The 12,711-nt window shown below is 37.3% G+C and overlaps 1 protein-coding gene across 1 annotated transcript; it reads right to left on the reverse strand.

The window, feature by feature from the left end:
• Window positions 1-3,099: 3,099 nt before the first annotated feature.
• LOC149021210 (uncharacterized) lies at window positions 3,100-9,125 on the reverse strand. The gene is made up of 4 exons (XM_089149477.1): window positions 8,869-9,125; window positions 8,694-8,781; window positions 5,578-5,730; window positions 3,100-3,260 (listed from the first exon to the last, which is right to left on the reverse strand). The coding sequence occupies exons 1-4, from the start codon at window positions 8,999-9,001 to the stop codon at window positions 3,227-3,229; spliced, it is 408 nt and encodes a 135-aa protein (XP_089005603.1). The 5' UTR covers window positions 9,002-9,125; the 3' UTR covers window positions 3,100-3,226.
• Between the last annotated feature and the right edge of the window lie 3,586 nt (window positions 9,126-12,711).

Here is a 12,711-nt window from a genome sequence, read left to right on the forward strand (position 1 = left end):
ATTTCTAGAAGTTGACACATTGTCTGCTTGCTTTGCAGTAGATATCCAAACATTCCTAAAGATTATGAACTTCCTTTACTTCACTTCCGAAAAAACAATGTTGTCATCTGCAAATAATAAGTGAGTGAGAGATTGAGTCATGTTTCTAATATTAACACCACAAATAGTACCCGCTTCCTTGGCCTCCATAAGCACTGCACTTAGAACTTATGAACAAAGTACAAAGATGGCTGGAGAAAGAGGGTCTCCCTGGCAAATGCCTCTGGTAGTTATGATAGGCTCTTGGGGGACTCCATTAAGTAATATATGATATGACATAAAACTCAAATGAGACATAATCATATTGTTCATAGAATCCAAATGCTCTAAGGTTCTTCTCTATAAAGTTCCACTCTCTTCAATCTTATGCTTTCATCATATCAAGCTTAATGACCATGGTATGCTTCTTCCTTTTCTTCTTATGATTGATGTAGTGAAAGGCCTCATGCACATTGTCTAAAATGAGTCTTCTTGGAATAAAAACAAACCGCATAGGGGAGATGAGGTCCTCCAAGTAACCCTTTAAGTCTGAAAGCCATAATTTTGCCAATCACCTTGCTAGAAATGTTGCATAAGCTAATCGGTCTAAAGTGATCGACTTTTTCCAGTTGATTCACATTAGGAATAAGGCAAATATAAGTCTCATTTGCATGGAATGATATGTATCCAGTGCTAAAGAACTTTTGAACAAAATTGCATAGATCCTTATACACTAGTATAATCTCTGATAAAAGATAAGAGGAAGATTGTTCGAGCTTGGAGCTTTCATTGGAGCCATGTCCCATAGAGTCATTTTTATCTCCTCCTCTTGAGATATCTTACAGAGAGTATGGTTCATCTCCTCTGTTACCACATTTGGAATAGCAAGTAAAACCATATTAAATGCATTTTATCAAAATCTTCAAGAGCAAAATTAGTAGAATATTTCTCTTATATTTCCTCCTTCACTTCTTCCATGTTATCAGTCCACTTGCCATTCTCTTTCTTCAATTTTATTATTATGTTTTGTCTTTTTCTTTGGATAGTGGAATGATGAAAGAACCTTGTGTTTCGGTTTCCTTCTAAAAGCCAATGCAACTTTGACCTTTGTAGCCAGAAGGCCTCTTCTCTTCTAAACAACTACTCAAGTTCCTGCTAAATTTCATTTTCTCTCTGTTGATTAAGAAAAAAAAGGAGGGTAGTCCTGCAGTTCTTCTAGTTCCCTTAGTATGCTTTCCATAGAAGCATTTAAATTATCAAATGTTGATTTATTCCATTTGGGAAATACTTGCTGACAATTTAGAGACTTCTGGCGTAGAATAGCTATTGTTGAACCACTACCTCAGATCTCCCAAGCCTTCTTTGCTACCTCTTCAAAGCCATCCATTGAAGGTTATAGAATACTCTGTCCAACTAAACCTTAATATTTTCTTTCCCTCTCCTCCTGTTGGACCATGTGTATTGTGGCCCATAAGTTTCCACTTCAATTAGCTCAACCCTCTAGCATATCCTTAAACTCCCTCATATCTCTACTCCTTGTACTACTTACACATGTCTTCTCTTTCCATTTTAGGTGAGAATTGAAGTCACCAATGCAAGCCCATTTCTCCAAATGGTTTTTTCCAATACTAGTTAACTGCTCCCGGACCAAATATCGAAGATGCTTTTGAGGTTCCCCATAAACAAAAGTAATGAACAACATGTTACCCCCTTCCAATTTAATTCTAGTATCAATAATTATGCAGTTTGCTGTCAAAACCTCCAGGTCAATCGACTTAGCCCAAAATAATACCAGACCACCTGACTTGCCTATTGGATCAACTGTACAACAACTGTAGAACTTCAATTTTTGTTTGACCCATTGCTTTAACCTTCTTCTGAGAACTTCTAGTCTCCGTAAGAAACAAGATATCCGGCCAAACCTTTTTGCTGAGGAACTTAAGATTATGGAATGTGAGGCTTCCTCCAATGCCCTACACATTTCAGTTTCAAGCACTTCATAAATTACTTTGGGCTGCGTTTAATTGCTGGAATAAAGGTGGGGTGGGAAAAAAGGGGTGGAAAAATTCTTGAAAATCGTGTAGATTTCTTACTTTTCCATTAAATCCCAAAATGGTAAATTGTTTGGTTGCTTGGGGGTGGGAAAGTGAGTGTGATGTAGCAGCCCAACTTTCCCACCCCAAGCCATTTTAAACCCCACATATTTGGTGGGACTTTGTGAAAAAGTTGGGAAAAGTAAAAAGTGGAACCACCACTATCATTTTTTTACAAAACCATTTACTTTCCTTTCTTTCTCCCTCACCCCACTACACATGGGGCCCACATATATATTTTTTTTCCACCCCACCTTTGCAAACAAACGCAGCCTTGGGGTTGTTTTCCCCCGCCACCAAGGAGATTGCAGATAAAAAATGACCATCCTAAATTTGAGAGTCATGCCCTATTGCAATGTTCTGATCATCGGTAGCCACTCCTTTCTGGAATATTGCAGGCTATGAGTGCGAGATGCACTCTTATCAATTTAACAGCAATAGTCTCAGACAAGGTCATGATTCTGAACTAGGAGAGGTTCAAACCAGAGTGTATGCAATCCCAAAGTTATTGGGGTTTAAGCCCAAACATGTGTTTAGGTTATCCAACTCTGTTCAACGGATCTCTTAGCTTCAAAGGAAGGCACTCACGGTTTGTGCATGCCAGGTGGCCATGTTCCTCTGAGTGGTTATTAGAGCATTGCTCGTCCACATCCTCAGCACTTCTTGAATAGATTCACCTTTTACCAAAAAAATAAACCAAGCTCCAAAGGAACGAGTAACCGTGTAGAGTCTCCATGCTACATACCTTAGTTCAATGATATCCGTGAATTGAAACCAAATGACCAACTGAATTAACTTCTCTCTAAATTTATCAGTTAAATACTGATATTAAATTCTAAAAGTTTTTGACAAACCAGAATTCTTCAGCATGAGCGGTTTTTAGTTGGTTCATAACCATTTGTACAATATTTGTAGTCAAGATTATCAAAATACACATTTACAACCAGATTCCACCCCCCCCCCCCCCCCCCAAAAAAAAAAAAACCCGTGCTCCCCAAAAAAAGAGAGAATTGTACAGCAAGAGCAACTCCTTTTTTTCCCCAAACCAAAAAGACAAATTAGAGTAGAGTTGCACTCATTTCCATGCAAAATCATCAGCATCCAGGTTCCCCATCTTAGTCTGAATGAGATGTCCAGTACATCAGCCCACTGCAAAGATTAATGTAATTACCAATCAGAATCATATAATCATGAAAATGGAGATCACAACCACGACCATTAATTATAATAATGAAGAACCAGGTTAGAAAATTGGTAAAAGAAGACCTAGGTTGGGAGCATCTTTTTACCACCAAGATGCAGTCAAGGCAAGAAAATAGAAAGGAGAGAGAGAGAGAGTCATTCAATTTGAACAGGTTGCTGAGAAATGCCAGTCAAGAGATGCCCTCCGGAATGTACAACAAGGAAACCTCTTCCAAGAAATAAAATAAAATAAAATACAGTATACAGAAACAAACAAGAAAAGCAACTGAAAGACAAGAACTAAACAAAAGCAAAGACATTGAGAAGAACTAGGACTTAGATTTAATCAGCATAAAAAACATGCATTAGCATGTGCATCTTTCAATTTCATTACATTGGAAAAGCCAAGGCACTAGCAGGGGCCTAGGCCCGTACTAAGCAAAAGATGCATAGAGTACGTTTAGTTCAGGTTATGTTAGTACTTGCTGCTTACTAATATCCTGAGCAAGTTACTTTAATATCTACTGGGGGTAATATATGAAGTATAAAACTGAGGAAACATGAAATGTTCACTTCTACCAAAAAAGACATGAAATGTTAACCGATCAATAAGTGTGTATTTAATTGAATGCAACAAATGGCAAAAGGGAACATTCTTTTTCTAATTTCCATGATTCTCAGGATTAGTTAATCTCAGTTTCTATGTTCCTTTCATTTTAAACCCCCCCCCCCCCACCAAGATGAACTACTACCAAACCCCTTGTCACGGAAGATAAGATGTGGAAAATTAGGCATAGAATCCAAATAGCAATGATTTCTTTCCCAGGGCAACTACCCTTAATCTTCAAAAGAAACAAGATCTCTGGGCATCCCATCCACAATTTGTTTGAGAGTGCAAATATGGTTTTCAATCAACAAAGATGGCAAGAAATCATGACTTAGCAAAACAACCCACTCATTGAGCTCCTTGATGGAACCCAAAACATGGACCATTCTTAGCCGATGAAAGCACTAAATCATAAATGAGTTCCAAAAAGCAAGTAAAACCTATAATGGCTTCTGCCTAGGACAACCAGCCAAGATGACCGAGGGAAAACCCGGGGGGGAAGGCTTTTGTGGCCAAGACAATACCTAGACAAGGCCCTGGTGACCAAGGCACGGAAAGTTGTAAAAACACTAGGTGAGCGCAGATCTCCAGCAACAATTAACAAAAAGGTATAATGCATCTGAAAACCAAACCAGTGAGGGCATAACAAAACATAAAGAGCTATTCATATCTGTGTTGGTCTGGTTTCAAATCCTGCATCTAGGCTTCTAACTGCCACTCCCAAAGAAAAAGGATCCATATCTGCGAATAATATGTCGAAGTAAAAACCATTAGAAACTGTGCCCCTAATCTGGGAAACACCCCTAATCAAAAGACAAGATGAATCTTTCCTGCAACCTCCAGTTCATAGTCACACCCCTACTGCATACTTAATCCTTTGAAATAGATACACAGAAACTAAATTTTGCCATATATTCTCTCACCACCTCTCCCTTCATATTTATTCCTCCCAACCCCATATCAGCACTAGGATTCTTGCTGAATCTTGCACTACATGCCCTTGAAAGCATCTCTTTAGTGTCATGGACTGTCTTTTTTGTTTTTTTTTTTGTGTGTGTGTTTGTGTGTGTGTGTGTGTGTGTGTGTGTGTGTGTGTGAGAGAGAGAGAGAGAGAGGAGCACAAAGAAGAAAACGATACACCCTATGGGGATCACAGTTTTAGCAGCATATATTTAGCTGGCGTATTGAGATTGAAGTCAACACAACTTTTGAGCCATTTATTATGGTAATAGCTATTTTGGTTCTATGTGATAATTAAGCTGTCTTTTACATGCACAAAAGAAAACTTTCTGAAGTTAGAAATGATCAACATCCTGGCTGTACTAACTTTAATAACTTAGAATGGAATGTACGCGGCAGGAATTATATGATGACTTTTGAATCTGCAGTTGAAAATGCCAGTTTATTTCTTCTTCAGAGCCAACTTCATAACCTGCTTTTTGCAATTTGAATTGAATTTGTCCAGGGTTCTCTCTACAGAGGTTCGGAACCAGGCTTACAACATCTGTATTACTCAACTTGCTCTTGCACCCTCATTTCACAGGGCATCCCAACTAAGTTAAGTTTTCACCCAGATGTTTATCAAGATATTATAATTACTAAAGACACATCTATACTTATAGGATCATTTCCAAAAATGTAAAACTCCAGGTTGATTTGAGGCAAAAGACCACATACCTGACTAACACAAATACACATTGCAGGACACCTGCAACCCCAGTCCACACCGAAGGACCAGATTTCACAAGCGAATCTTGTATTAATAAGCCAACAGATGCCGCTAGAGATACAAAGGATACAACGTAAGCAAAGAAAAGCCAAAGCTTCAATCTGCAGACCAGATGTTGTGTTAGTGAAGATGATCATTGACCGTAATTCAAGAAAATTGCTTAAGCATCTAAAAACAATCTCAGGATGGTCCACACCATCCTGGTGGTGTTTGGACAAGATGGAGCCAGTTGCATTTTTTGCTGGCCGCAAAGTCGAAAAAGTGGCTTTCAGTCCACAGGACAGTGGTGGCTGAGTTGACACACCCAGCATCATTTTTTTTCTTTGCCATTGCCCAGCCAATTTGCCAAGGAAAAGTGCTCAAGGACCACACTTCCATACATGTGAACAACCAAGAGTGTAGACACAAAAAGATAGAAAGTGCTAGCAGACATCATAACAGAGCATGCTATGTGTGTACATATGTGAAACAGACAGACAGACATAGAGAGAGAATCCAGCAGCATTACAAAAATAAACCTAAATAGTAGTAAGCGAGATTGAGAAGAAGTTTCCATGCATGATGAAGCTTAATTACAAAGAGTTTGTCATTTCTATGTAAGCTAAAGACAATAAATAAGACAAGACCAACTTTATTTAAACGACCGATATAGAAAATGTCACTGCATTTCAAGTGGTGAAAGATACATTAACTACAAAACCAAAACTAAGCCCCTAAACTTTCATGATAACATCATAGATAAGACCAGCAATCAATGGTGTCCTTGTCAGCCCTTACAAACATATTGATTCTAAAGATTACCAAACGCATCATATTCATCATAGTTCAACATTGGCAGCTACTATCTCCAAATGAAGTGGACAAGTGTGAAGAACTCCAGCAAAAGAAAGAAGGGGGAGAAGAAAGTGTGGCTCAGAGTTGTTTTTGACATAGTTGTCGAAGACTCACCCAGGCATACAGATTCTTTCTTGGATGCAAGGAAACAGAACAAGTTGTTGACACTTCATGAGTAAGACAAACAGTCTACGTTGATTATGCTTAATCCTTTGGTTTTTTATAAATGCATTTAGACTTCATCCTAAGATTGTTATAAGTTGACTTTCCCACACTAAGACATGACTAACATAATTATAATGTATGGCATCTCTATTGCATAAAAACGTAACTGTATAACATTATATAGCTATAACACATATGGTTATTAATAAATTCTCAACTGGTCCTCCAACGCCTCTGGTAACCTAATTGTTCTGATAGACTAAATTATAAGTCCCATTTATGGGCCATGATCCAAGTGTTTTGCAGTTGTCCATTGTTAACGTCCAACTCTATAGGCCCATGTATGAGGGATCTGATTCACATGCAGGGTTGGGCATTAGTTTCTAATTTAATTTTCAGTTTCCAGGAAAATTTGGGTTAGGTTAGGTGTGTCTATATTGAGTTGACCATATCAAATGTTTATGTTTCCTTAAAGAACCGTTGAAAATTGTTCGGTAACTCTAGAAGCTCAAAAAAGTTTCTATTTTCAGAATCCCTGGTTCTCCAGTTTAAAAGTTTCACCAAGTTTCTATTTGTGAGTACTGCTACAGGTAGTAGGTGGAAGTGTTAGTCTATAAACTAGTGATTTGATATGCCATGTAACGCAAAACTTGATTAGTGAAAACTTTGGCTTCAGCCTTTGGTTCTGTGGTAATTCAAGTGCTCCCAACAGTGATGGTTTCAGTATGTTCCTATTCGTGATTTCAGAAACCATTGGAGGTGATTCCAAGGTTGAGCCACCAGAAGATCTCACCCTTAGAGATCAGGTGGTGATTCATAATCATTTCCTTTGTTCCTTTTCTTTTGTAACTTCATGTACAGTTATAGTTCATCAGTTTATCTAGTCTCTTCCAATCTGGTTCTGTCCTGATATCCGTGATCCTGTCACAAGCTGATCTCTCACTGGCATTAACCAGTCTAGGTACAAAGTACAGTATTGAAAAACCACACTAAACAATGAACCCACGATGCATAGGTTCCAAAGACTGCTAGGACACAATCAAAGGAACTTGATGAACTATAGAAAAATCAACATACATGCCAAGAGTCAATAAGTTCTGGCCATAACTGCTATTGGTATAGTAAAGCAAGCCAATTTAACTAGCATAAGATTCAGATAAAGGTAAACGGACAACTGTGGAGGCTTGCCTTGGGCAGTTCATCTAACTGTGACACGCTGAAGAATGATATGGAATTCCAACAATTTCTATTGTGGGAAACTTGGATTGACCACATCACATGTCAGATACCAGCCTCAAATTCAATAATTTAACTTCCCGTCTACCTCATAGTAAGCATTCAAACATTTAGGACCGATGATCAATTGCGTCACCATACAGGCCTCTAGATGATACAAGCTGGAAAAGAATAGGGAATGAAAGAAACCTATCAGATTGTATCAATCCATACCAGGCTGATGCTCAACACAATCAGCAACAGCAGCCACCACCATTGCTACCAAATACCAGCATAGAAGATGATACATGAAGCCACAGCAAGGGAGGCAATTTTGAGTTCAATTGAAACTCAGTTTCCTTGACAAGCCAACAGGGGCCAACATTTGTAATCATCAATTCACGCAGTTGGTATCTCTTCTTAATGTATGTGTTTGCGAGAAAAATGAAGCACCAAAAACTTGTTCAGCAATTTTCCAATTTATTGGTGAACCCGTAATGATGCAAATAATGTAGCGAACCCCATTTTAAACTATAAATATACAGTAGTTACTCTGGAAGTAAGAGTGATTCAAATTCAAGTTGAGTAATAGAGTGAAGAGCCCAAGCCTTGAGATAGAATGCTAAACAAGCAACTGTGATAACGGATAAGCACCAAATCACACGCTTCAAGTCTTGGATCACACCTAAAGTATCATAAGTAAGCATATTTAAGTAATTAATAGTTTTTATCTCCTCTGCATCCCCCATATGATAATTTCTGGATGCCCTCGACGTGATTCAACAGATAAACAACAACAAAAGATGAAATTATACATAAAGAGAAGTCGAAATTTGGATAAAAGACTCACCTCCACTCTCCTTCGTCGTAGGGAGAGTAATCAATGTCTTCTTTTCTAACGCAATTGAACATCAAAGCCGCCAATGAGGCGAAGATCCCTGGGACAATTCAAATCAAAATTAAAAACGACTACATAAGATGAGGTTAAAAAATAATAAGAAGAAGAGAAAGGGAAAGGAACAAACCAGGAAGGTAATGCACGAAGGAGACCTTGACGGAACTGCAAACAACGGCGTCGACCCAGAACCACCAGCCGGCACCAAATACGGCACCGGCAAAACCGGGACCGAAAATCGCCCATAACTCACCCAGATCCATCTCTCTCTCTCTCTTACAAGTTCTTCGATCAACGCACAGGATCAAATTAAAGACGGAAGCTGAAAAGGGCAACTGCTACAGTGGTCAGTGAGAGAGAAGCTTCCTTCGCCGTCTCAACTCCCGAGTGAACGAGACACACGTGCGAAACAGCGCAAGGAAATTACTCTTACCACTTTCTCTCTTTTTCTTTTTCTTTTTCTTCTTCTTCTTTCGGTTTCGTTTTCCCACGTGTAGGCCAGCTCAGCGATTGTTCTTTAATATTAACCGTACCAACTACGTTACATGTCTTTTAAATGCTACCGTCGATCTGGCATCATAATCATTCTGACCGTTTACTATTTAATAGCTGCCTAACTATAATTAGCAGTAAGTGATATCCGGTTTAGGTTGGGTGGGTTTAATTTTACCTATTGTGACCCGTGAACCAACACATAAAAGTGACTCACGCTAATATAGGTGATGGAGAAATGTGTACACTTATGGGTGACTCTCTGAATGTTTTGTTCTTTACCCCAAAAAAAAAAACGCATGGCTCATTTGGGTAATCTTTGGATAGCTTTGTATGTAGTGGGGATATGATTTAGTGTATTTTATATATGGTGCTTTTTCTTGGCCTTAAAGGGATTTGAATTCTTAAGTATTTAACATGACATGCTGGTTTTTGCCAATTGAACCATTTTGGAGTGATTGTGTGTATATATTTTGTAATATAGGAATTCGTGTAAAACAACATTAGATGTGGGCCGACTCAGTGGTCGGAAAATCACCTCCGAATACTAAATCAATAAGTGAATCCCCCCCACTATAAGTGAATCCCCCACAGAGCTCTGGCTAATTGCATAGCTTAATTAAAAACGATAATGGAGATAAACGATTCAAATACCTATGATTTATGTCATACTCTAGTTTATAGATAATTAAACTCTTATTGTCGATCGTCAAATTCATTAATAGTTATCTTTCGTAGTCTTCCGATCATATGGATCATAGGGTTTTCCCCCCTTTCATCTGAATTAGTTACAATTTTCATGTAAGGCATGAAAGAATTATGATATTTGATTTTGAATGCTCAATACTTCACATTAGCTTGAGTATTGTATTTATAGTGTAATCAATTACATGAATAGAAAGTTGAGATATACAAGGAAATAAATTTAAATAGAATACCAACTATTAAGTAACCAAGTGAAATATAATTCAAATTTGAAATTAAAGAGTTTGTCTCTCACTCAAACTCTGCTTTATCAAAGCACGATCATCTATCTTGAATTTTACGGGAGCACGTTTATTTCTATAATCGTCGGGTTCTTTCACGCTTACGATACCTCTAGGTTCAGCTATCAAACGAGTTCGACCTGAATCACTGAACCAACAACGATTAGTCCCAGATGGCTATTATTTTACACTTATCACTTTCTATTTGATTATTTGAAGATTCTATTTGGTTATACTAAATCGATAATCTAAAGTAAACACCTTATAGATTGTTCTCAAGACACTTAGATAAATTACCTATTCTAGCAAAAAAACAAATAGATAAATTATCTATTGCGTTAAACTTGGAAATAGTAAACACAGTTGAGTATTTGGGTGGACCATGGATTGGTCACGGGGATTGAACTTGATTATATTCAAGAAAAGCAAACAATGAGAGTGAATTGACATTTTTTTTTTTTTTTTTTTTTTTGGTGAAGGGTGATTTTATTCATAAGAAGGAAACGGGGAAACAACATAGCCTGGCTCAAGAGCAATCAAGTCTTGCAACCAGGGGGCGTTCACAGGCCAGAAACACCTGGAACCAAGTGAGATGCCACGATGGGCCAAACAATCCGCTATAAAATTGGAAGAGCGGGGAATATAAGAGAAAACGATACAGGCTTTTGAAAGTGCAAGTTCTAGTATGTCTTCCACCACAGGAAAGGCAGCCAAGGGAGCATCAGCTTCAGCATTAAAAGCTTGAATAGCAGACAGGTAGTCTGATTCAATAATGATTCTCTGAAATCCAGCATCTATAGCCCATTGTAAACCAACCTTTATTGCTTCTAGCTCCCAATCAGTCATCAATTCCCCCCGAGAACACAAAGTATGTGGAGCAACATTTTTCTGATGGATTTTTATCTGATCCAATACTGACGTCCTCTTGTTAACTCTTGTTGGACGTTGGATTTTTGACATTTGGATCACCATAATCCAACAGTCAAAATCATTTTATTTGAAACAAATAATAATAATAATAATAATAATAATAATAATATTGTCAATGCAGGCTTGGTGGAATGGTAAAGATCCATACTTCTCAGTGGAGAGGTATTAGATTCAACCTTTGCGGCATTACATTTATAGTATTAAAAAAGCACCAATAAAAAAAAATATAATATATATATAATAATAATATAAATAATTTATGTAAAGAGGAGACTTAATCTTATTTTCAATTCCATTTCCTAACCCCATCGATCTGCAATACTTCGGGTACTTCATTTTATAGAAAAGGTTTGGAAAATACTGAATCCGTTTCACTTGAGGACAAGGATATCCAAACATTACCAAAGGTTTTGATTTTACAGGATTTTGACCATTAACAATGTGAAAAACATAGAGCCAGATGTTTTTTCATCAAAGGAATTTGTAATCCAAGGGATTTTTAGATCTTATGAGATGATAAAGATGCCAGCCATTTCCAAGTAGATTAGGCAAGTTTTACTAATCAACTTAGCTAAGCCTTGTGAGAGCTGGGAAGATTTTATCCATTTAAACTAATCAATTTAGTTTATAAATTCATATTTCATTTTGGGTGGAACAAATTATGTTTTGACTAAAGGTTGTAAAGCAAGTTTACATGGACAATTTGAATTTTTGGATTTTTATGTGGAGCTGAATGATGTGTTATTGGTTGGTAATATCGAAGAAGAATATATGATTTAACGATCAAAGCAAATTGGTTGGAGAGATTTTACAATAATGCAATGAAGCGTTCTATGACCTGCAATGAAGAATGTAGAAATTGAATGACGAACAAGTGCAAAAAACCAAAGGAAGTAGTCTCTCTTTGTTGGATAATATAAACTACGTGATTAGTAAAACGTGTAGAAACCAGTTTTTTTGTTTTTGTTTATGACTACAATATTAGGGTGATGGTTTATTTTTATTTTTATTTTTAAAATAAATATTTTGTTACTTGTGGGCCCCACATAAAGGGAGATGATCCACACTTTAGTTGTTACATTGAATTTGAATATAAAACATGACTTTGCCTTTGGTTTCAAGAATATTCAAACTATAACCTCATATGTAGAAACATTGACCACAAACATTTTAGGTCTACAATTTTATGTTAAGTGAAGAAGCATTTGCTGAACCCATGGTGACAAGTTGGTTAAACGGTTGCCCAATCTGGAGGAAAAATTGACTAAAAAAAAAAAATTCAAAGAGAAAAGAAAAATAATGTCGTAGGGCATCACTGTAAATACGTTGTTTTGGGTAACAAGTAACAACTAACAAAATACGGTTTGGTTGATTATGATTTACGCAGCAAACCTCATGCCTAAAAAAAAATTAAAAAACAAGGGAAAAAAAAAGAAAAGAAAAAAGAAAGAGACAGCAACGGTCTGAAGAGAGTGAAAGCAGTGCACGTGCCCTCACACAAGTTGTTACTCTCACTCACTTTTCTTTCCCTCCATTATTCGCCTCGCTTATGAGTTACGACATAA

Source organism: Hakea prostrata, chromosome 3 (assembly GCF_041222555.1).
Source record: "Hakea prostrata isolate BN-2017 chromosome 3, UWA_Hpros_2, whole genome shotgun sequence".
NCBI lineage: Eukaryota > Viridiplantae > Streptophyta > Magnoliopsida > Proteales > Proteaceae > Hakea > Hakea prostrata.

Bases quoted from the DNA above. Each gene is read 5' to 3' on its own strand.
- LOC149021210 (XM_089149477.1), bottom strand. From the start codon at position 9,001: ATGGATCTGGGTGAGTTATGGGCGATTTTCGGTCCCGGTTTTGCCGGT. The intron at 5,731-8,693 runs GTGAGTCTTTTA...TCTGGTCTGCAG, and splicing joins TACGACGAAGGAGAGTGGAG to ATTGAAGCTTTGGCTTTTCT. The intron at 3,261-5,577 runs GTATGTGGTCTT...TAATCTTTGCAG, and splicing joins TGTGTATTTGTGTTAGTCAG to TGGGCTGATGTACTGGACAT.